Here is a 23,547-nt window from a genome sequence, read left to right as displayed (position 1 = left end):
TGACTGGAGAAATACTTACCACATTCCAAAGAATATTTGTATATTATGTTTTGTGTATTTACAAGCAACTTTTAAATATATGCATTGAAACAAAAAGAACTGGAAAAACTTTGGATATTTGCATAAACACTTTCATATTCTAAAGTGTTGCGTTTAATCACATTAGAATTTTCAAAATTTTGATTGTGGGCAAAGGTTAGACCGTTAAAAAGTAAGAGTGTTCATTAAAAAAAAAAAAAAACTTTCATTACTTCTGTCTTCACTTTCCCCAAATTTTCCAGTGTTTGATTTCTACTGTCCATTGTCTGGAGAGGGATAATGTGATTCTTGGAAAACTCCTTGTTCCTCTATTTGTTTTTAAATCCCCCATAATACCCCCTGAAAACCTGAAGAATAAAATCCAAATTCTTTAGTCTGGCATTCAGGTCACTCCCCACTTGTGGCTCAATCTGCATTTATAGAGCCTTGTAACACACTTTTCTTTCTAGAATACTTATGGCTTACTGTAAGCTTGCAGGACGTGGGTGTGCAGTCAAATTGTCCTAGAGGCAAATATGATCTCTTATGTGTAGTAGTGTATTACTTTAGGAAATGTACTATATTCTATGAACCCCAGTTCTCTTGATTATAAAATTGGAGTTGATCAACCCCTATTTTCTTTTATCTTTACTTGTGGAAATCTAACCCATTCCTCAGGATTAAACGTGGGCCTCTTATTTCATAAAATTGTTCTACTTTTCCTTGAGTCAAAGTTAAGCTTGCCCTCTTCTCTTGATCACATATCCTGTTTCTAGGCTTTCATAATGGTACATACTTCATTCCTTCTAGGTTCAGATTTATTTGGGTACTTGTCCAACATGACCATCCATGATAAGGACCACAAATCATTCATTTCTCTTTACCTTCACGGAGCCTAACAGTGCATTATAGTTTCTGTTGGCACCTAATTATATTTAGTTTATTCAGTCACTTCTTGTGAAAAATTCCACTTGATCAGGAGCATGTATACTATAGTTCTGGCTCTCTAATGATACCAACAGAAAGAATGGTAGTTGCAGGCCAATTCCTGAAATATCTTTGTTTGGGAGGTATTTGTTCCTGAACTGTATTTGTTTAGCTGTGTGGGGTCTGATGCTAGGTTTTTCTTTTAGCAATTTGGATTTTTGCATTTGAATGAAGAACTTTTAATTTCCTTTTCCTTGGTATACACAGGTCAAATTTAATGGAACTAGACCCATATTGCAATATGTGCCACATTAGGGTTGCTTCCTAAGTTCTGAGTATGCTGCAGAATGAAATAGGTTTCATCCTTATGTTACTAAAGAAACCCTTTCAAATTATTTTATTTATTTATTTTTTTTTTGTTTATTGATTTATTTTGAGAGAGAGAAAAAGAGAATGCTGGAGGGGCAGAGAGAAGGAGAGAGAGAATCCCAAGCAGACTCCACACTGTCAGCACAGAGCCTGATGCGGGGCTCGAAGTCATAAACTGTGAGATCATGACCTGGGCCGAAACCAAGAGTTGGCTGCTTAACCAACTGAGCCACTCAGGCACCCCCAAATGATTTTAAATAGTGTTTCTGAACCTTAACTGATCATTAGAATCATCTTAGGGGCACTGGTTGAGGAAGTAGATTGCAGTGCTCCACCAGAGCGCTTGAATAATCAGAATATCCCATAGGCTATGTTATCATCAAACATCCTGGAGTCCTCCAACTGGAGGACTTTATATTCATCATATCCAAGTTGATTTCTCCACATGTTCTCTGCCCTTCTACTTTCCCTTTCTCCTGTGTTCCTCCTCTCACTGATTAGCACAACCCAGTCATGCCAGCCAGCAACCTGGATGGCTTGACTTCAACCCATGCCCACTCCTGACTTCTTTTGCCACATGACCCCCAACTGCACTCCTCTAATGAAAGTCACTGATATTTCTCACCCAGATAACTTCAAGAGCCTCCTCATACCCTGCAAAAATCTGAATTTGTGTTTTCAAAGTATATTTTTTGATGACCTCCTAGGTACCATCGTACCAAGATGAATCTGCCCAATCCTTTATCTTAAGGATATTATAGTTTCTTGGGGCAACAAATAATCACAAGGTAGAGATGTGAACAAGGTGCCAAATGAATGGAGAAGAAGCTCCCTGAGGAGCCCTATGGGATGTGAGAGTGGCATCTCTCTGGGTCTTCCAGAGATGTATGTATATGCATTTAGATGATCATGTTGTGTCATGGAGGCTGCTTGCATGGTTTTGCACACTCTGGGGGCGCCTGGGTGGCTCAGTTGGTTAAGCGTCCAACTCTTGATCTCAGCTCAAGTCATGATCTCACAGTTTGTGAGCTTGAGCCCCACATTGGGCTCTGCAATGACAGCACAGAGCCTGCTTGGTATTCTGTCCCTCCCTTTCTTTCCTCTTCCCCCACTTGCTTGCTCTCTCTGACTCTCTCTCTCTCTCTCTCTCTCTCTCTCTCTCTCTCTCTCTCTCAATAAATGGATGAACTTAAAAAAAATCTTGACTCTGTTAGTCAACTGTTATACATAAATAATTATTTCATAGGACTTATTAACATGAAGAAAAGTTGTGGAGAAACAGTAACCCCACTTTCAGTAGTAACTATAATATTTCCAAATATATGCCTATATGTGACAAAATATGAGAGGTGTGAAAGGCTCTGATAGAAATGTCTAGTTCTTGCTTGGTAGACTTCAGCCACCATGGATTAGGAAACAGGCTCTCTGCTTTTTATAAATGATTCTGATTTAACAGTCACTTTTTACTCATCACAGTCTTGTGATAATCCTTACCCAGTGGCTAAGAGAATGGCCTCTTGCTCTTCTGGTTTCCATTCTCTTCTTTGTCTCCCACTCTGCTCCTGCTTAACAGCTTGTACTGGAAGCTTTCTCTTTGCTTCAGGATGTACTACACATGCTCTGAGAATTTTTCCTATTCTGGAACATTTTGTTCTGTGCTGTACTGGGAGTTCTAAGGATAGTGCCTGACTCATAATAGATGCTCAATTAAAATTTTGCTGATTAGCACTACCAAAAGAAGAAATAAATGCACAGAAGATAACAAGTGCTGGCAAAGATGCTGAGAAATTAGAACCCTTGGGCACTGTTGGTGGAAATGTAAAATGGCACAGCTATTATGGGAAGCAGTATGTAAAGTTCCTCAAAAAATTAAAAATAGAATTACTAAGTGATCCAACAATTCTACTTCTGAGTATTTATCCAAAAAAATTGAAAACAGGATCCTGAAGAAACATTTGCACACCCACAGTCATGGTAGCGTCATTCACCGTAGCCAAGAGATGAAAGAAACCCAAATGTCCACAGACGGATGAATGGATAAACAAAATGTGGTGTGTGTATATATACAGTGGAATACCACTGCCCTTAAAAGAGGAAATTACCACCTTTGGGATGCAGCAAAGGCAATCATAAGAGGAAAGTATATAGCAATCCAGGCCTTCCTAAAGAAGGAAGAAAGATCTCAGATACACAACCTAACCTTGCACCTTAAGGATCTGGGAAAAGAACAGCAAATAAAACCCAAAAACAGCAGAAGACAGGAAATAATAAAGATTAGAGCAGAAATTAATGCTATAGAAACAAAACAAACAAACAAACAAACAAAAAACAGAACAGATCAATGAAACCAGAAGCTGGTTCTTTGAAAGAATTAACAAAATTGATAAACCACTAGCCAGTTTGATCAAAAAGAAAAAGGAAAGGACTCAAATAAATAAAATCAAGAATGAAAGAGGAGAGATCACAACCAACACAGCAGAAATACAAACAATAGTAAGAGAATATTATGAGCAATTATATGCCAATAAAATGGGCAATCTGGAAGAAATGGGCAAATTCCTAGAAACATATCCACTACCAAAACTGAAACAGGAAAAAATAGCAAATTTTAACACAACCATAACCAGTAAGGAAATCAAATTAGTAATAAAAAATCTGCCAAAATCAAGAGTCCAGGGCCAGATGGCTTTCCAGGGGAATTCTACCAAACATTTAAGGAAGAGTAAATACCTATTCTCTTGAAACTGTTCCAAAAAATAGAAATGGAAGGAAAACTTCCGAACACTTTCTATGAAACCACCATTACCTTGATTCCAAAAGCAGACAGAGACCCCACTAAAAAGGAAAAGTATAGACCAATTTCCCTGAGGAACATGAATGCAAAAATCCTCAACAAGATATTAGCCAACTGGCTCCAACAATACATTAAAAAAATTATTCACCACAACCTAGTGGGATTTATACCTGGGATGCAGGGCTGGTTCAATATCCACAAAGCAATTAACATGATTCATCACATCAATAAAAGAAAGGACAAGAACCATATGATCCTCTCAATAGATGCAGAGAAAGCATTTGACAAAATACAGCATCTTGATTAAAAACCCTCAAGAAAGTAGGGATAGAAGGAGCATACCTCGAGATCATAAAAGCCATATATGAACGACACAACACTAACATCATCCTCAATGGGGAAAAACTGAGAGCTTTCCCCCTAAGGTCAGGAGCAAGACAGGGATGTCCACTCTCACCACTGTTATTCAACATAGTATTGGAAGTCTTAGCCTCTGCAATCAGATAACACAAAGAAATAAAAGGCATCCAAATCGGCCAGGAGGAGGTCAAACTATCACTCTTCGCAGATGACATGATACTCTATATGGGAAACCCTAAAGATTCCACCAAAAAACTGCTAGAATTGATTCATGAATTCAGCAAAGTTGCAGGATATAAAATCAATGCACAGAAATCGGTTGCATTCCTATACACCAACAATGAAGTGACAGAAAGAGAAATCAGGAATCGATCCCATTCACAGTTGCACAAAACCATAAAGTACCTAGGAATAAACCTAACCAAAGAAGTGAAAAATCTATACACTGAAAACTGAAGAAAGCTTATGAAAGAAATTGAAGAAGACACAAAAAAATAGAAAAAGATTCCATGCTCCCGGATAAGAAGAACACACATTGTTAAAATGTCTATACTACCCAAAGCAATCTACATATTCAATGCAATCCCTATCAAAATAACACCAGCATTCTTCACAGAGCTAGAACAAATAATCCTAAAATATGTATGGAACCAGAAAAGACCCTGAAGAGCCAAAACGATCTTGAAAAAGAAAACAAAAGCAGGAGGCATCACAATCCCAGACTCCAAGCTATACTACAAAGCTGTAATCATCAAGACAGTATGGTACTGGCACAAGAACAGACACTCAGATCAATGGAAAAGAATAGAGAACCCAGAAATGGACCCACAAACGTATGGCCATCTAATCTTTGACAAAGCAGGAAAGAATATCCAATGGAATAAAGACAGTCTCTTCAGCAAGTGGTGCTGGGAAAACTGGACAGCGACATGGAGAAGAAGGAACCTGGACCACTTTCTTACACCATACACAAAAAGAAACTCAAAATAGATGAAAGACCTCAATGTAAGACAGGAAGCCATCAAAATCCTCGAGGAGAAAGCAGGCAAAAACCTCTTTGATCTTGCCTGCAGCAACTTCTTACTCAACACGACTCCAGAGGCAAGGGAAACAAAAGTAAAAATGAACTACTGGGACCTCATCAAAATAAAAAGCCTCTGCACAGTGAAGGAAACAATCAGCAAAACTAAAAGGCAACTGACAGAATGGGAGAAGATATTTGCAAATGACATATCAGATAAAGGGTCAGTATCCAAAATTTATAAAGAACTAACAAACTCAACACCCAAAACACAAATAATCCAGTGAGGAAATGGGCAAAAGACATGAATAGACACTTCTACAAAGAAGACATCCAGATGGCCAACTGACACATGAAAAAATGCTCAACATCCCCCATAATCAGGGAAATACAAATCAAAACCACAATGAGATATCACCTTACACCTGTCAGAATGGCTAACATTAACAACTCAGGCAACAACAGATGTTGGTGAGGATGTGGAGAAAGAGGATCTCTTTTGCATTGTTGGTGACAATGCAAGCTGGTGCAGCCACTCTGGAAAACAGTATGGAGGTTCCTCAAAAAACTAAAAATAGAACTACCCTACCGCCCAGCAATTGCACTACTAAGCATTTATCCACAGGATACAGGTGTGCTGTTTCCAAGGGACACATGCGTCCCATGTTTATAGCAGCACTATCAACAATAGCCGAAGTATGGAAAGAGCCCAAATGTCCATTGATGGATGAATGGATAAAGAAGAAGTGGTATATATATACAATGGAGTATTACTCGGCAATCACAAAGAATGAAATCTTGCCATTTGCAACTACGTGGATGGAACTGGAGGGTATTATGCTAAGTGAAATTAGTCAGAGAAAGACAAAAATCATATGATTTCACTCATATGTGGACTCTAAGAGACAAAACAGATGAATGTAAGGGAAGGGAACAAAAATAATATAAAAACAGGGAGGGGGACAAAACAGAAGAGACTCATAAATATGGCAAACAAACTGAGGGTTACGGGAGGGGTTGTGGGAGGCGGGATGGGCTAAATGGGGAAGGAGCGCTTAAGGAATCTACTCCTGAATCATTGTTGCACTATATGCTAACTAATTTGGATGTAAATGTAAAAAAAATAAAAAATAAAACAAGTTATAATTAAAAAAAGAGGAAATTACCACATACTACAAGATGGATGAACCTTGAGGACATTATGCCAACTAAAAGAAACCAGTCACAGAAAGACAAATACTGCATGATTCCACATATATGTGGAATCTAGAGTCATTAAACACACAGAGTCAGAAAGTAGAATGTGGTTACCAGGAGTGGAGCTCAGGAGGGGGAATGGAGACTTGCTATTGAATGAATATAGTTTCAATTTTGCAAGATGAAAAAGTTCTAGAGATCTGTTATACAACAATGTGCATTTAGTTAACAATCTGAACTATACATTTAAAAATAGTTAAGATGGAAAATTTTAAGTTCTGTGTTTTTTTACCATAATTACAAAAATATGATGTAGAGAGGATATAATAAAATGCAGTAAACTTTTAAACCAGAGAAAGATTAAGGACTGTGTTAACTTAAAACAAACACAAATTTCAATTAATAATCACATAAAGATATATGTATAAAACATACATTTGTTAAACCAGAGTGAGATCATACTATCTGTCCTATCATGCATCTTGCTTTCCTCACTTAACAACATGGCGGAGACATCTTTCCGTGGCAGTTAAGCATAGCCCAACTTCATTGTTTCGAAAGGCAGTATAGAATCCCACTGAATAAAACCACAGCTTATGTGCCCCATCTTTTAGCGGTGGGTATTTAAGATTTTGCTGTTATAAAAAATGCTACTTGCCATTAATTGTCTTAGTCTGCCAAGTAGTCCTTACACACTGGGTCTTTATCACTTGATTCACACCTAAGACTTTGATTTCCTTCAAACAAGTACTACCGAATTCTAGTCCCATACCTGCAAAAATGCTGGTGTGACAACTCCAGTCCTGTTTCTCTAATCAGAGCACTTGGCATCCACGTTCCCTCTGGCAAAAGTGTTCTTGGGGCAGCCGGGTGGCTCAGTTGGTTAAGCGTCCAACTCTCGATTTCGGTTCAGGTCGTGATCTCACAGTCCATGAGTTTGAGCCCCAAGTCAGGCTCTGCACTGATGGTGTGGAGCCCAGTAAGGATTCTCTCTCTCACCCTCTCTCTCTGACCCTTTAGAACGCTCTCTCTCTTTCTCTCTCAAAATAAATAAGCTTAAAAAAACAAACAAACATGTTCTTTGCAGGTTGCAAATTCAGGCAGGATTTTAAAACCTGAATTAGAGCTACTTTTAGGTGGATAAGAACCCTTTCATCTGTAGCACCCTGACTCTTCCTTTGTCAGACCATCAGCCATCACTGAGAAGTAGAATGAAGGATTACTGTCTAATAAATTTGGGACCTGTGTTGTGCAGATTACAATTGCATAATTAGAATTATGCTTTTGAGAGCTTCCAAATTCTCGTGAGCCATATTCCCTTTCAGAAGCTTAGGCCTCAGAATCTGTAAATATGTTTTTTCCTCGCACTTGAAATCCACCTTGCTAAAATCAGCATACATATCTGACTACACCAAACGTATTCCTCATTATTTAGCATAATGTTTAGTGACATTTGAAAATAATTAGAATATATGCTTTTATTAAGAAAATAGTAACTAGAAATATAGAATATGAAATTGTTCTCATTTATTTTTTTAATGCTCAGGCTCCAGGCTCTGAGGTGACAGCACAGAGCCCGACGTGGGGCTCAAATTCGCAAACTGTGAGATCATGACCCAAGGTGAAGTTGAACACTTAACCAACTGAGCCATCCAGGCGCCCCTGCTTTATTATTAATATTTATAATTTCTTATAACTATCCACTATCTTGGACTTATGTAAATTTACTAAAACAGTTTCCCTGTTAGATTGTGACCCACATAAGGGCAGGGATATCCCTTGTTCTCTGTGTGTTTTGTTCCAGGTTCTAATTCCCCCAGTTGACAGGGTGTCAGTCATGGGTAGGTGGGTATTAAATACCTGGGAAAGGAATGAATATTTACTGATGATAGGGACAATGATAACATGGCAATTGTATGGACATGAGAAGTATATGCATGTGCAATCATATAATATGTGCAGATGCACATTTATAACATGTTTTTACAATTATGTAATATAGGTGAACTATTTCAAAGGCAGCAGAAAGGCATCTCCCTCTTGGTCTGTGGAAGACACAAAGACCCAGTCACTTGGAATAAGATTTTCTCAGCCTGGTGATTTGTCAAGATTGTAAAGAGAGATAGCACGTGAAGCCGGAATCTGCTGTGCATGCCTCAGTGGGAAAGGGGTAGATTGTTACTTCCCTCAGAGTTGAGTAATGTCAAGATGGGCATAGGAAAGAGAGCCGGGTATGCACCGGCCTGGGTCTTGGGGACTTCTTGAGAAAAGGAACCTTTGAAAACATTTTCCTAGTTCAGCCTTTTATATGGGGCTGGCTTTTTGAGATTTTATATACAGATATATGCGAAGACATATCTGTATCAGTAAGTGTCAACAGGAACAGAAACAATTTAGGGAGTTAATGATCTTTGCAGATGTATATGTAGTGCCATGAAGACAATAGAACATTGTTGGGAGAACGTTTAGTTCAGTTTTTAAGCATATGTATGATGTCAGAAATGGGTAGAAGAGAAAAAGTTAGCTGTAGAACTTTTATACAGGATATCCTATAGGATATCCTATATCCTATATCCTATAGGCTATAGATACTATATCCTATGTTGTCCTTCACATTGAGAGATGATAAGAAAGATGGGGCACCTGGGTGGCTCAGTTGGTTAAGCGCCTGACTTCGGCTCAGGTCATGATCTCACAATTCATGGGTTCGAGCCCCATGATGCGCTCTGTGCTGACAGCTCAGAGCTGGAGGCTGCTTCCTATTCTGTGTCTCCCTCTCTCTCTCGGCCCCTCCCCCACTCATGCTCTGTCTCACTCTCTCTCTCTCTAAAATAATTACACATTAAAAAAATTTTAAGACATAAGAAACTTTTATAATGTATGTGTGTGAAGGTGTATGTGCAAATACTGATTCACCTATACAAAGAAAGAAGTATTTGATTTCCCAGCAATGCTAATAGTCATGGTAGTAGTAATAGCTACCACTTATAACTATCTGTCAGGTACTTTAATCCTCACAACTAGTCCATGAAATGGGTATTGCTATTCTACCATTCAGATGTGGAAACCCAGACTTATAAGCAATAATCACTCAAGACAACGGGTTAAGTAGGAATGTAATACAACACAAGGTGTGAATGACTCAAGTTCATGATTTTGTTCACTGTACTCTCCTGCCTCTGCTTTTTGCAAAACAAGCTCATAATTCAATATTCCATCAAGCCATGGGGGAAAAAAAAAGTTTTTAGATACTTTTACTTGTTTAATGCCTTATTCTCAGTGCCAAATCTCAAAATTCTTAAGATCTCCGTTCTGATTTTTCTCTGGTTTTAAAGAAATAACTATTTTTTAAAACTTCTTCTTTTGAAATAACTTTATTTTTAAACAGCCAAAATGTGATTCTATTTTCTTTCCTGGAAATGCTCCGTTTTAATAGGAGAAATGGATTATAGAATTCAGTGAATCACTTAGGAAAACTGCTTGACAGTTTTGAGCAAACCTTGTGTAACTTTTATGAAACACCTCCAATCAGTTTGTCAGGTACAATCTCCCAAGCACAATCTTTTTTAGATTCCGTTGATTCCATTTTTAGGAGCGCATAACAGTAATAAGGCATGATTCCACAATGTGAAAGCTGTTCTCTCTTTTCCTTTTTAATTGAAGGATCAAGTATTCACACAGGGAGATATCTGCCACATTCAATCATCATCCGGACCTTGGGGGAAAACCCATGGTTGATATTCACATTGCCATGATGTACTGGAAAAAACAAACAAATATGTTTGGAGCATCTATATTCACTATACATGTTATTTTTATGACACACTAAAGCACTGTTGTTTAATTCTTATAGTAAACAGAATTCTTCAGTGTAAATAGAGATACCTTGTATTAAATTTACATTGTATTGTACTTGTATTGAATTTCCTTGGTTATATATGACAACCTATTGAGCACCCTAGGAAATACAATTTGACATAACATGATGAAGAGGCACAAAGATATATATCCCAGAGGATGTGCTTTATGGACAATTATGATTCAGCTTCCCTGTGAAAATTAAACACCTTAAAAATTCTACCATTGTGGAAAGCAAAAGGTGTAAACTTGAAACTGCTTACACGGGAGAGCCGATGGGAATTAACTATGCATTTTGTGGATTATCCACTGAAGAACTAAACGTGTACACCTGGATTAGATAACCTGATCCCCCTTAGCACATAGCATAATATTGTTGCATTTTGTTATAGCTATTTTACAGATTATTAGCACAGGAGAATAAGCAAGAGAAAAGCCCAAAAAGCACAAAACAGGGAAATAGCATAAAATACATTACCATAATTGTTTTAAGTTAGGTGTATATATCTTTGGACTCTCTGGTTCCGCTCTCCTCCCTTCCACTCAGTCCTGTAGCCTACAAGGCTGCCCTTTCCTCACCGCGTCAATGGGCTTCCTCTCTCTCTGGCTTCCTTTTGGTTTGTCCCTGGGAGGCAGCAGCAGCAAGAGACACAAGGGTGGGAGGAGAATGGAGTCTGGGCATTTTAAGACTTTGTTTCCATTCTTCCTGGTTTTGGGCTCCAGGGCCTTATTGCTCCACCAGAGACTCATAGTTCATGAGTTCAAGCCCCCCATCAGGCTCTGTGCTGACAGCATGGAGCCCGCTTGGGATTCTCTCTCTCTCTCTCTCTCTCTCTCTCTCTCTCTCTCTGTCTCTGCTCCTTCGCTGCCCATGTGTATGCACTCTCTCTCTCAAAATAAACAAATAAACATGTAAAAAAACCCTTTCTCAAACTTGTTTCTCAAACTCTCTAAAGGAAAAGTGAAACTCTTTTTTGCCTTGAAGGGGTTTTCCTGAGGATCGATAGCACTTGATTTTAAAACATGAATACCGGGGGCGCCTGGGTGGCGCAGTCGGTTAAGCGTCCGACTTCAGCCAGGTCACGATCTCGCGCGGTCTGTGAGTTCGAGCCCCGCGTCAGGCTCTGGGCTGATGGCTCAGAGCCTGGAGCCTGTTTCCGATTCTGTGTCTCCCTCTCTCTGCCCCTCCCCTATTCATGCTCTGTCTTTCTCTGTCCCAAAAATAAATAAACGTTGAAAAAAAAAATTTTAAAACATGAATACCGTTAAATTTTCAGCATAAACTTGCTCTGACTTTCCAGTGTTTGCCTCTTCTTACCTTTCATGCTTCCCTACACAACAGTTCTTGTTTTGTATTTTAATTAAATGTTCTATTTTCAGATAGCTATAGATTCACGTGCAGTTGTTAAGAAATTTTGCAGAGAGATCTCATTGACCTTTGCCCACTTTTCCCGAAAGGCAACATCTTTCAAAAGCATAGTGCACTATCACAACTATGATTTTGTCAATGGTACAAAACAGAGGGCTGACTTTTTTTCAACCCTCAAATTGACAGAACCTCCTTTAGCCAGTAGCATAAGTTAGTAAGTTAGTTCTTTGGTAGCAGGCTTTTGTGAGTTTTTCACGGCTAACTTCACAGTCCATCTCAGAATGAGGTAGAGAGACCCTCTTCTTTTTTGACTCGTGACCTGTTACACCATACTGCAGTCTAATCCACCTCAGCCCTAAGTGTCATAAATTTGTTATATTAAAGAAGAGAAAGTATGTAAAACTGTTAAAGGTGTTTCTGTCTTAGAATTCCACGCTGCTGCTTCCATGTGGTATTCCCACATCCCTGCCTCACTTACAACTAGTTACTATATATTCAGGAAAAGGTGCCTTTAAAAATTATTTTTCTCTTTGTGAGATATTTAGCTGCCCTTCTTTACCCTACCTCCATGGTCTTCCCTACTCCAATCATTTGCAATTAATGCGACTCTAGATTAATTCTTCTAAATATAATGTTTATTTGCTCCTGGTCAGAACACCAAGATGTCCATGGTTCTCCTGTGCATCATAAAATCCCAAATCCTTGGGGGAGCATTCAAGGCCCAAACCTCCTTTTAAAGGCTTATTTTCTGTTAGATTTTAACCAGTTATGACAATAACAACAAAACACTGATCTGTTCTGGATATATTTACTGTACCTTGCGCTTTCTTGCTTCTAGGCATTGGTAAATGCCATGTTCCCACCAGGAACATCTTCCTGAGCTATGACCTTTTCACATTTCACCTTTTACGGAAGACCCATGGTAGACCCAGCTGCTTTGTACAGAAGGCCCAGCTACTCTAAAAAGCTTTTAGGACTCACTGTAGCCCAGTGATTGCCCCTGCTTGAAGTTCCTGTATGTCTACGGCATTTGTTGGGCATAAAGTTTTTGTGGCACTTATCACTTTTATTCAACTCTTGAATTTTTGTTTAATTAGACCTGTGTTTAACCCTCTTCTTACTTCTACAAATCCAGATATTATTTCTTATCCTTTCTATCCCCCAAAGTACCAAGTGTTGTACCTTTGAGGAATGGACTTCCGATACATGTATATTATTTTTCAGTTAGGCTCAACTGAGTTGCTTTTAGGGCCAGAATGTGTTCATCAGTTCTTAAATTGAGAGGAATTCCTAAATATTTTAGTAGAGAAAGTTAGGCTGCAAATGAAGAGGAACGGGGGCAGTAGGGGGATGAGATTGCCAGGTTCCAACCCTGATTTGATAAAGATTTGCGTGACCTTGGGAAATAGCCTCTCTAAGACTCCCTTCCCTTAACTCTACAACAAGGCAAATAACACTTCTTATTTCTTGATGTTGTTAATGGAAATAATTCACATAAAGCATATAGCCTATTGTCTGATTCAAAGTAAGTGTTCAGTATATTTTTAAGTAATAAGGTGTTTTATAACTTAAGTAATAAGTAATTTAAGTAATTTAAGTAATAAGGTGTTTTATAATATAATTTCAAAAATACTTACACAGCATTTTAAGAACCTGGCATTTTAGTTTTCCCAAAACTACTCATCTGTGTCCTGTATTCTACTCAAAGAAGTGTCTCCTTAGGCTTCACTTAAAATTTCCACTGGATTATATTCATTAGTTATTGTAATACACCTTGGGAATCTGAATTCAATGCAAATTGTTGTCTTACTGCATATTTTATACTTATTATTTACTAAATGTATGTTTTTAGAACTGAATCATACAATATTTCATATAGTACTAATTTTATTTACATCAAAAAGTCTACTAATGAAGACAAGTGATGACATCTGCCTGCATATCTTGGTAAGAAATGGATTCCTATTTTCAAATTGCATCTCTTATTGTCTACAGATTTACCAGGAAGTTTGGCTGTATGTTCTTAACTCAGGAATTTAGAGTTAATGGCCTTACCCAAACCAGATCAAAGGAAGTGCACTTGTCTCAGGCTCCTTTTTGTGGCAAATGTAGACACCAGCTCTAAATCATATGGTATCCCACTTTGGCCTGACCTTGAGATACGGTGATTAGCTGGTAAGACCTAGATGCTAGGGCAGAAAACCCAGAGACACCAGCATCACAGGTCTGTTCCATCCTCACAACATGTTTACATTGATCCCAGCTTCCTGATCTTGGGGTGGGAAGCTTTCATCTTCCTAGTACGCAGAGAAGGCCTGATTGATCACTGATTACATGGGGCATGTTCAGATATGTGTTCTGAAAAATGGCCCTCTGTCTGCAGTGTGAAGAATGAACTGTACGGGAGCATGAATAATGCATCAGAACATGTAGGTGGCTATTATTTTCAGATATGAGATGATGGTAGACTGGACTCCATGGCCGTGGGTATGGAGATAGGTGAAGATCAATTGGGAATGTACAGTCTATAAGTCTCAGTAATGGCGTTGGTATGGTTGGGGAGGGAGAGGAAAGTGTCCAATATGACTTAAAGGTTAGACTATCCTCACCCAGTGTATACTTGGATTCTACAATTTGAATCTAAAATTGATTTTTTTAACTCTTCCTACAAATGCTGTCAAATAGTGGTTACGTACAGAATAGTGGGTAACTCAGTATTGTGTGTGCGTGTGTGTGTGTGTGTGTGTGATCTCACCTGCACGCAAGATGGACTTCAGTCTTACCCACCTCTCAAGGTGATGCATCCTAGATACTAAAAAGTTTCTGAGCAGTTGAATTAACTGTCACAAATCTCACTTAATTTTATTCTCAGCTCATTTTCCATGTACTCATCTTACTCTAAGCCCTTCTTTTAGTAACTGTCTATTATTTCTTTATCCATAGTTCCAGATGTCATGGTTATCTAGTTTCTTAGCATAGCTTGCTAGGGGTTGGCTTGCTCGAGTCAGGTAGACAAAACAAAGAAGAAATTTTTGAGAGACTGTCAGTGAGGGAGGAAGGAGGAGGAACTCAAAAAGCAGGCACAAGAATGGATTAAGTACAGCCACAGAGTGATGTGAAGGGTGAAACCTAAGTAAGTACCCCATATCTCATCAGTCCCTGAGGGTGTTACTGAATTAGAGAATATAGTCTTTGATGTCCATAATGCACAGATTGAGTCATCACAAGATGATTCAATTATATTCATTATAGTCTGTGTGGGAACACAGGTAAGTACTGTGGAGTCCTTGCTAGAAAGATTTCCTTTAAAAATGGTTAAGATTCTTAAAGTTTGTACTTAAGGAATGAGATTTAGTTATAAAAAATTAACTTCTATGAAATATGTCATTTCCCAATAGGTCAGATAAATGAGATATTATGCACATAATCCTAGCATAAAAGAAATTCCCTGTTCCCCAATTATGTAAGAAAACGGAAATATTGATTTGGGTACTTTCTATCTCATTGTTGAGAAGCAGGTCAAGCAGATAGCATTTCAAGGGTCTCACAAGTTCTTTAAGAGCTTCTGCAACACATTATTTGCACAGAAGATTTTTTTGGTGAGGATTAAGTGATTGCTTAGCAGAGCGCCTGGCCCGTCATAATTTCTTATCATTATTATTACTGTGTTTTATCCATTTTTCTTCTCTTAAATTTTCTGTGACTGGCTTTACACTATATATCTTACATTTCTTAGTTTTGATTCACTTGTGCTTTTGTGCGTCAAGTATTAAATGGCAGTAAATTGAATACTCTCTGTAAGGAGAGGCTTAGCATACAGAGCAGACTGTAGATGTGGGGAGTAGGTAGATGAATTCGATGAATAACCAGCTTAGTCAGCACCCGTACACACTCCTCTTCCTTCCATTACCTTCCGTGACCAGCAGTAATCACTACATGCTTCTGCCTGACATCCTACTGTGCTTTGTACAATGCAGATGCTCTCACCCTCTGTCACCATATTCCCATCTGGGTAGTGTGAATTCCCCCTTGAGTTTAGACACAACCCTCCTGGATTGTCTGCAACTTAAAAACTAAGATAGAATGAATACCCACTAACTTTCTTTATATAAATCAGTAGGGAAAAGGAGGAGAGAAAATTCGTTATTACGTACAAATCTTTATGTAATATTCCAAAATAAGGCATAGTAACACCTACAGTTCTCACTTCCATAACTAGCATAAGGCCACAGTTGATATTTATGACTTCTTCCCTTTGCCCTCAGCCAGTAGCTCATCTGTTTAGGATTTTTGACCTAGTAAGGCAACCAGAACCTTCATTACTAAAAGGTTTACATGCTTAGTGTCAGTGTGCAGCAGGAAGCTAATTTCTATGTACTATTTTTTTTCTTGCCTGTTGATATAGTTGCATGAGGGTCCCAAATTGCCAGGTAATGTTCTCAGTTTCCAATTTAGTGGTATCTAAATTGAAGCCCGCAACATAGTATTCCTCTTTGTGACTAGAAAAAGCAAAAATATTTTCTGTAGGTTATTAAGTGTAATAGTGAGAGGAAACACTCTGAGGACCTTCTCTTGATTTTCATTTTTATATTTCTCACTAAAGAAAAACCAGCATCAAATACTGACCCCCTAGTTAAAATCAGATGCAGCATCCTGTAGGAACCACCCCTCCCCCCAAATCCACAGGCATTATCACCCAGCCTAGGCTATAATGTAGGTCTCAGTAGGCTGTTCCAGCAATATCTTAGGGTACAGGTTGATGGTGTATGTTGTAAGATTAGTAACTTTTATGGTGTTAGCTCACACCTTACTTCTCTTGTTATAAACTGATTTTCATATCAAAAGCAAAGTTGTGAAGGACAGCCCAACAATGAGTGCAGCATTCTAGAAATTTGTAGATGATGGTGCTGCCAAACATCGTGAGCAGGTTTGTGAAGTGAGCAATTTCCTCCCAGGAGAATGGGACGGACACTGGTGAAAAGCTCCTGGTGTCATGGTCCCACCAGTAATGCTTTCCCTGATGTGTTGATGGGTGAAGGTTTGATCATTCTTCAGGACACTAATGAGACCAAATCTGGTGTTCCTAGTCTAAGATTGAGGCATCCTGGAAGCCAGCTTAATTCTTTGAAACCTTGACTTTACTAGAATCTTTTGTTTCAAAACTCATTCCTTCTCCAAATCTTCTATCTTGGAGCTATTTTTTAATATCATCTTTTTACCAAGTCTCCTTTCATATTTCAGGTAGCTAGGTATCTGTCTTTCCTGTAGCCTTACATTTTCCCTCTATATTGGATGCTGATACTTTTACTATGCTGCATGTTCATTAATTTATTCATTCAATCAATAGATATTAAGTGCCTACTATGTTTTTGGCATGGTGCTAAGGTCTAGAAATACACAGGTGAGGAAGAGTCAAGATTGCTTTCAGGATCCTATAGTCAAGAAATTAAATACCACTGTGAAATTAATTTTACTTTGAAAGAGGTTCTGATTTGGGCACGTAAGCAAAATTTTGTTTCTCATAGTATAATGCTTCATCAGTTTGGGGATTCTGTAATTCCAGTGAACATAGATTCCTATCTTCCTTTAAAATGCAAATATGTTGATTGAATAATTCAAATGATTATATTCAATAACCATGTAATTTCTTATATCTCTACTAGTTGATTTCATGAAAAGACACATAACTTTCCTTCTGATATAAATTTAATTGATCATTACAAACAGCAAATCATAGTTTCTCCAAAACATTCATGATTGTCCCATGAATGGAATTTGTCCAATTTGTGCCTGGCTTTTATGTTTAGGTTATGAAATATTGTAGTTGAGGACATGGGTTCTGGAGCCAGACTTCCTGACCAGATTCAAATCCTGACTCCACCACTTGCCAGTTACATGACTTTGAGCAAGTTACTTAATAGGTCTGTGTCTGGATTTCCTCATCTATAAAATGGTGATGATAATAACACTGCCTCTCTTCTGGTAATGCTGCTAGGAGAGGGTCAAAAAGGAGTTTATATACAACAGGTGCTTAGAACAGTGCTTGACATATGCTGAGTAATATATAATGCGTTAACAAATAAGGTCATTTGGCTTCTAGAGCATATCGATTAAGGATATCATTTTAGAAAGCAATAAAAATTCTAAATGTACTTAATCTATTCATATTTGATCTGGAACGCAGATGATACCAGCTAACATGATGTAATAGGAAGAGTCCATACTGGGACTCTTAGGTCCTATTTCTGTCTCTCTACTAATCAGCTTAACAGTTTGATATTTAAGGGTTTAATGCCTGTCTTATCCTTCTGAAAGAGACAGGGTTTAGACCAGGGAAAATACCAGATACCGTAATTTAGTAATTCCATGAAATTAGAAATCCCATCAGTAAGTGCTTGCTTTCTTAAGACATTCTTTGCTGTTGTCTTGTAAGTCACACTAAAAGCCAATTATTGTCTTCCCAGGTGTTATCACAAGCTACGGACTATATCTAGATGGTATATTAATTCATAATTCCTCAGAACTCAGCTGTCATGCTTATGGATTTGCTCCTTGGAGCTTACATTCCTTCAGAGTCCAAGCATGCACGGCCAAAGGTTGCGCTCTGGGCCCACTGGTGAGTATGTGCATTTACATTCTGGGAATGTACCGAATGTCAGATGACAGGGAATATCAAGGAAGAAGTAAGTGGTGGTGACTCACTCCCTGCACAGCTAGGCTTTCAAGCAGGATAGGAGATGTTCTTTTTATAAAATTTTACTTAAGAGTTAGTAAGAAAGAGTTTATATTCAACATAAATTTCAAGACCTCCCATAGGTCTAGTGAAGGACAAAATCTATATCTCACTGAAATTTTTAAAGGCAAGTTGGCCAGTTTAGCAGAAATACATACAATTTTGTTTAATTGGGTGACTTATTTTGAGTGGATGTTTTTCTCTCTAATAATGGCCTCAACAGCTAAGTAAGTTATGAGTAAAAAGTAAAAATAATTAAAAGTCCATAATTGCCAAAATATGGCAACATTACCGCCCAACAAGTAGGTCAATCAATTAAAAGGTTGAGCTTGCCTCATCTCTTAGAATCAAATATATTTATATCATTAACGTGATATAGTTTCAAAGAACAGTATTTAAAATTGCATTGATATTAGCTTTTGATATCCACATTTCAGAAATCTATAGTGTATATTTTTCATTAGCAGTTAAGAGATTGACAAATTGTGCTCTTTATTTTTTATATAATTTTTAAAACTCAATAGTACATAATTGTCACTGACTAGCATGACATTCTTTAGGTTCAAAACATCCCATTTTATGTTTTGTGCATTTTCCTTAATTAGATTTAGCTTCTTTTAAGGGAAATGCTCATTACTTTTAGATATTTTTTGGCAATGTTTGCTAATGCTCTATCATTTTAATGCACTCTGTCTTCATTGAAGAGTGTATTATATAAATATTACCTTGAAAAACAGCTCTACAGTTTAATTTTGGCTTCCTTATTTTTGATCACACCTCCCATTTCGTTGCAAAGATTGGTTGCCTTCCAAACTGCTAACATCATCTATCGGTGGAGCTGAGCTGTAGTCTTTATTGCCATTAAGTATTTTATAGCTCAGACCCTCTGATGGTTACTTACTCTTAAAAGCAGGAATGGCAATAGGCCAGCTTTTCTTCTCCATTCAAAAGAAAAGAAAAAGAAACATGAGCACACTTCACATGAGCTCGAAACCTAGACTTTTTCAAAAATACAAACTGCAAATTGGTTCTGGCTACTGAATTGGCTCCCACACTGTCCCTTGATGTTCTGGCAACTTTAAACAAGGGGGACATGGTTATTGATCTGCATCTGGTGCAGGTAAGACAGTAGGCGATGTTAACCTTAAGAAATCAAATGCCACAACGCCCTGATGGGAAGGGGGAAAACAGAATTGGATTGTAAAACCTGCTCTGCCATGGCCTCAGACATTCCAGACTCAGTCCTGATGTAAAGCGCAGCTATTTTCTCCTCTTGGTACTTTTTTTTTATCATATGCTCAGTATGCAAATGCTTTTCCCAAGTCAATGATCCATCTCTAATCACTGGGATTGAACAGCGTCTTTATTTAGAACAAGTCAACTATATGCTGCCAGGGAGTTAAAACCTATGGTCTTCGAGTGATTTCTAAAATATTTTTGTACCAGTTACAGTCCATACTGTACCCTGAAGAGATTACATACATGAATATTCCAAATCTCCCTGGATATCTACCACAATCGTGAAGGATAATACAGATTCAGATACGTACATCACTTAAGGGTATTCTTTATCTCAAGCCCAATGTTATAACAAATGTTTTGTTGAACTAAAAAAAAAGTCATGGTTTCTATTTTTAAATCTTTTGCTGGCAGAAATTGACAAATTAAGTTTTGAGAATCAAACTTTTGCTCACCTCACAGCATTTTTAAATGATCATTCTTGGATTTTAGAAAGATAAGCCTGTTTATTTTGCATCTTGTATATATTTATTATCATTGTTTTTCATGCATGCAGGGAATACTATTCTCTGTTTTTGGTGACAGATGTGCTCTGGTCCTGAACGTAGTATGGGTCACCCTCAAAATCGGCAAGTTGATATAATAAAGGGAAAAAATTGTAAAAAGGACAAAGTCTATAAAATAGAATACTTAAAAAATAAAAATGCATACATATATCCCATATTTCTACCATTTTAATGCAATATTAGCTCAATGTGTTTTGTTTTTAGCCTAAGTTTGTGACCTGTTGTTTGTGATTAAGAATGAACTGCTCTATACCCATCTTCAAGTTCAGTTCTCATTCATTTACACGTGTATTTGGCTCTTCAAGAAATCACAGTGTTAAAAACAATTTATAATGCTTTTGATCCTACTTTTAAGATGCTAATAGGCATTGTCAAATTTAATCCAGTAATTGGGGTTTTATTAATGTTGGAGATAATGAAAAATTAACAGAAAATGCAACAGAGAATTACTTTTTAAAAGGTTTCTCTGCTTTCAATGATATTGTTGAATTAGATTAGAGAGAAACCCTTCACGTTTTGTGTCTCTATAATAAGATGCATTGAATTTGTCCATAGGATAATCACTTGGCTTTTTTTTTTCTTTTTTTCCCCACTTAGCCAATGTTAGACAAACCTAGTGGAGTCTAAGATTGGGAATTTTATGACTGTGTCTGGCCTTGGAACATTCATTGGATTCAATTCTCCAAGGACCCTTTTAAGGATGAAATGTGAAACTATAGGTCACTGCAGTGTGATACGGTTAAAAAGCTGCTTTGGTTTCTTGATAGTATATTTCTACACATAAACACACCTAAACGAACATACACACATACTCACCTTTTCACATTTATTTTTCACAAAGAAACAAATTAGTTATTTAGGACATTTAAATCTTAATGCTAATATGCAATTCACAAGAAAATCCTATATGGGAAATCTACCCTAAACCTGCTATTATTCCCTGTGCCTCCTTGGGAAACATACTTCTTCTATGAAACCTCAGAATTTTCAACTATTACAACAGGGGAAAAAAAAGCACCCACTTTAAAAGGGATTACTGTAAAATTTTAAATGAAATATTTATGCAACGATTTCTGGTACATGGTAAGAGTTTTATTAAGGATGAAAATTTTATTAAAATGTTTGTATGTTTTCGTTGCGCATTTGTTCTCAAAAAAAATTTTATTTTCTGTCTCAAGGGAGGTTTCCAGGTAAAAGCCAAGCTGGCCTTCCACAATATCTTTTCCTTCACAGTCTTTTTTAAGGCAAGGTAGATAAATAGTAGGTAATTTTTTTTAAAGATTGAGTCAAAGCAAAATAGTACAATTGCCAAATTTAATGTAGCATAAAAACTGAGGTATTTATCCAGATACTTAAGGAAATTTTTAAAATATATCATTTTGATTTAACCAGATATTTGAGGATAATAATATAATTATCTGCAATTGCCCTTAATTCTTCAACTTTTGAATCTCATTTTACTTGGAACCCTTTTAAAATCATTTTCTATGCAATAATTTGAATTATATACATAGACATAATGAAAGCAATTGCATTGTTATGAAATATTAAAATGATGAATTGATATTTTTCCAGTCAAGTTTCTTTACCATTTTTTGTACCTAGCTATTAGACTAAAAAAAAAAATAATAATGAGTAGCAGTTATAGATCTAAAGAACCCCATAGCCTTTCTCAGATGAAAATAAAACATGTCGTGACCTCATACTTATTAAAAATTAACACTCTGTCTTTTTCACATTTATTTTCATAATTGGGAAAGTGTATTCGCCCTAACAAATGAAGGTTTCATAATTGAGAATATTTGCCTGCCTAAGGATTTCGTGTTTGATCACCTTCTTGTGAGGCATGAGCCTGTACTTTAAGAATAAGGTCAAAATTATCAACATATTCAATAAACCTTAAAAGGTCAAACATTTATGAGTGATGCTTATGAGGTTGTGGTGATTAGTTAACAAATTTAAGCCAGTTCTTAGAAGAGGCCAACGTATTCTGAATCCCTTTCTAATTCCTTGCCACTTTCATCATCCTCTGGTCAACTAGTCATTTTCTCGATTTAACTACTAAAATCTTCCTGGCCCCTGTGCAGCTAGGGACTACATTTTATTTCAAAGTTCTTCTCTTTAATTCATCTTTTGCTCTTTTCTGCATAGGTTCCTTAACACTATATTAATGAAATTTTCAACTTTTTTTTGTGATTATACCTTAGGGATGGAATCACTCAGGCACATTTATTTCTTGATGTCTGGCATGATACCATCTTTAAGTATCTGGTAGCAACACAGCTCAGAGAACTCTGTGTGTGTGTGTTTGTGTGTGTGTGTGTGTGTGTGTGTGCATGTGTGTGCGTGTGCGTGCACACGCGGGAGTGTGCGTGCATACCGGTGGAAGTTGGAATGGCCTTTGGCAAAGCCCAGAAGTCTACCACTCCAGTCAAGAACCTATGAAAACAGACCTCATGCATTCTTCTCTTTTGCAATAGCATAAAAATTGTTTCTAAGCGGTCCTAGAAGTAGTCTATGGATACACATGGCTATCAGTGCAATCACAGTGTGAGCTGATCCTCATATTCTGAAAACATTCACAAACAACTGCCTTGGTCAGGAGCTCAAATTCTAAGCTTTAACAGCAGGAGGAAGAAAACATGAGGTATGCTTTGATCCTGCTGACAAAATGAAGTATTCATACAAGATGCTACTGTCAAAATAGTTTACTTCACAGGAAAAGAGATTCTTTGAAGAAATATGCTCAAAGTGAAGCATGCACTTATTTTATTTGCAAACAAAAATAAATCTTTTTATACTCACAGGTGGAAAATCGAACTCTAGAAGCTCCTCCTGAGGGAACAGTAAATGTGTTTGTCAAAACAGAGGGATCCCGGAAAGCCCACGTCAGATGGGAGGCACCTTTTCACCCTAATGGACATTTAACATACTCAGTCCTTTTCACTGGGGTTTTCTATGCAGATCAAGGTAACTTGTTTATCATTTTTTAAATTTTTATCTATTTTTTTATTTTATATATATAGAGAGAGATCAAAAGCGAGCTGGGAAAGGGGCAGAGGGAGGGAGGAATGGAGGGAGGGAGGGAGGGAGGGA

The 23,547-nt window shown here is 37.4% G+C and overlaps 1 protein-coding gene across 1 annotated transcript in view; it reads left to right on the top strand.

The window, feature by feature from the left end:
* Positions 1-23,547, top strand: part of USH2A (usherin) — a 736,138-nt gene that overhangs the window by 387,439 nt on the left and 325,152 nt on the right. The window contains exons 36-37 of the mRNA XM_043568966.1: positions 18,378-18,529; positions 23,259-23,421. Coding sequence (XP_043424901.1) covers positions 18,378-18,529; positions 23,259-23,421 — 315 coding nt within the window. The remainder of the gene's footprint in view (positions 1-18,377; positions 18,530-23,258; positions 23,422-23,547) is intronic.

Source organism: Prionailurus bengalensis, chromosome E4 (assembly GCF_016509475.1).
Source record: "Prionailurus bengalensis isolate Pbe53 chromosome E4, Fcat_Pben_1.1_paternal_pri, whole genome shotgun sequence".
NCBI classification, from domain to species: Eukaryota; Metazoa; Chordata; class Mammalia; order Carnivora; family Felidae; genus Prionailurus; species Prionailurus bengalensis.
Note: the sequence above shows the minus strand (reverse complement) of the source record. Positions and strands in the feature narration are given on the sequence as shown.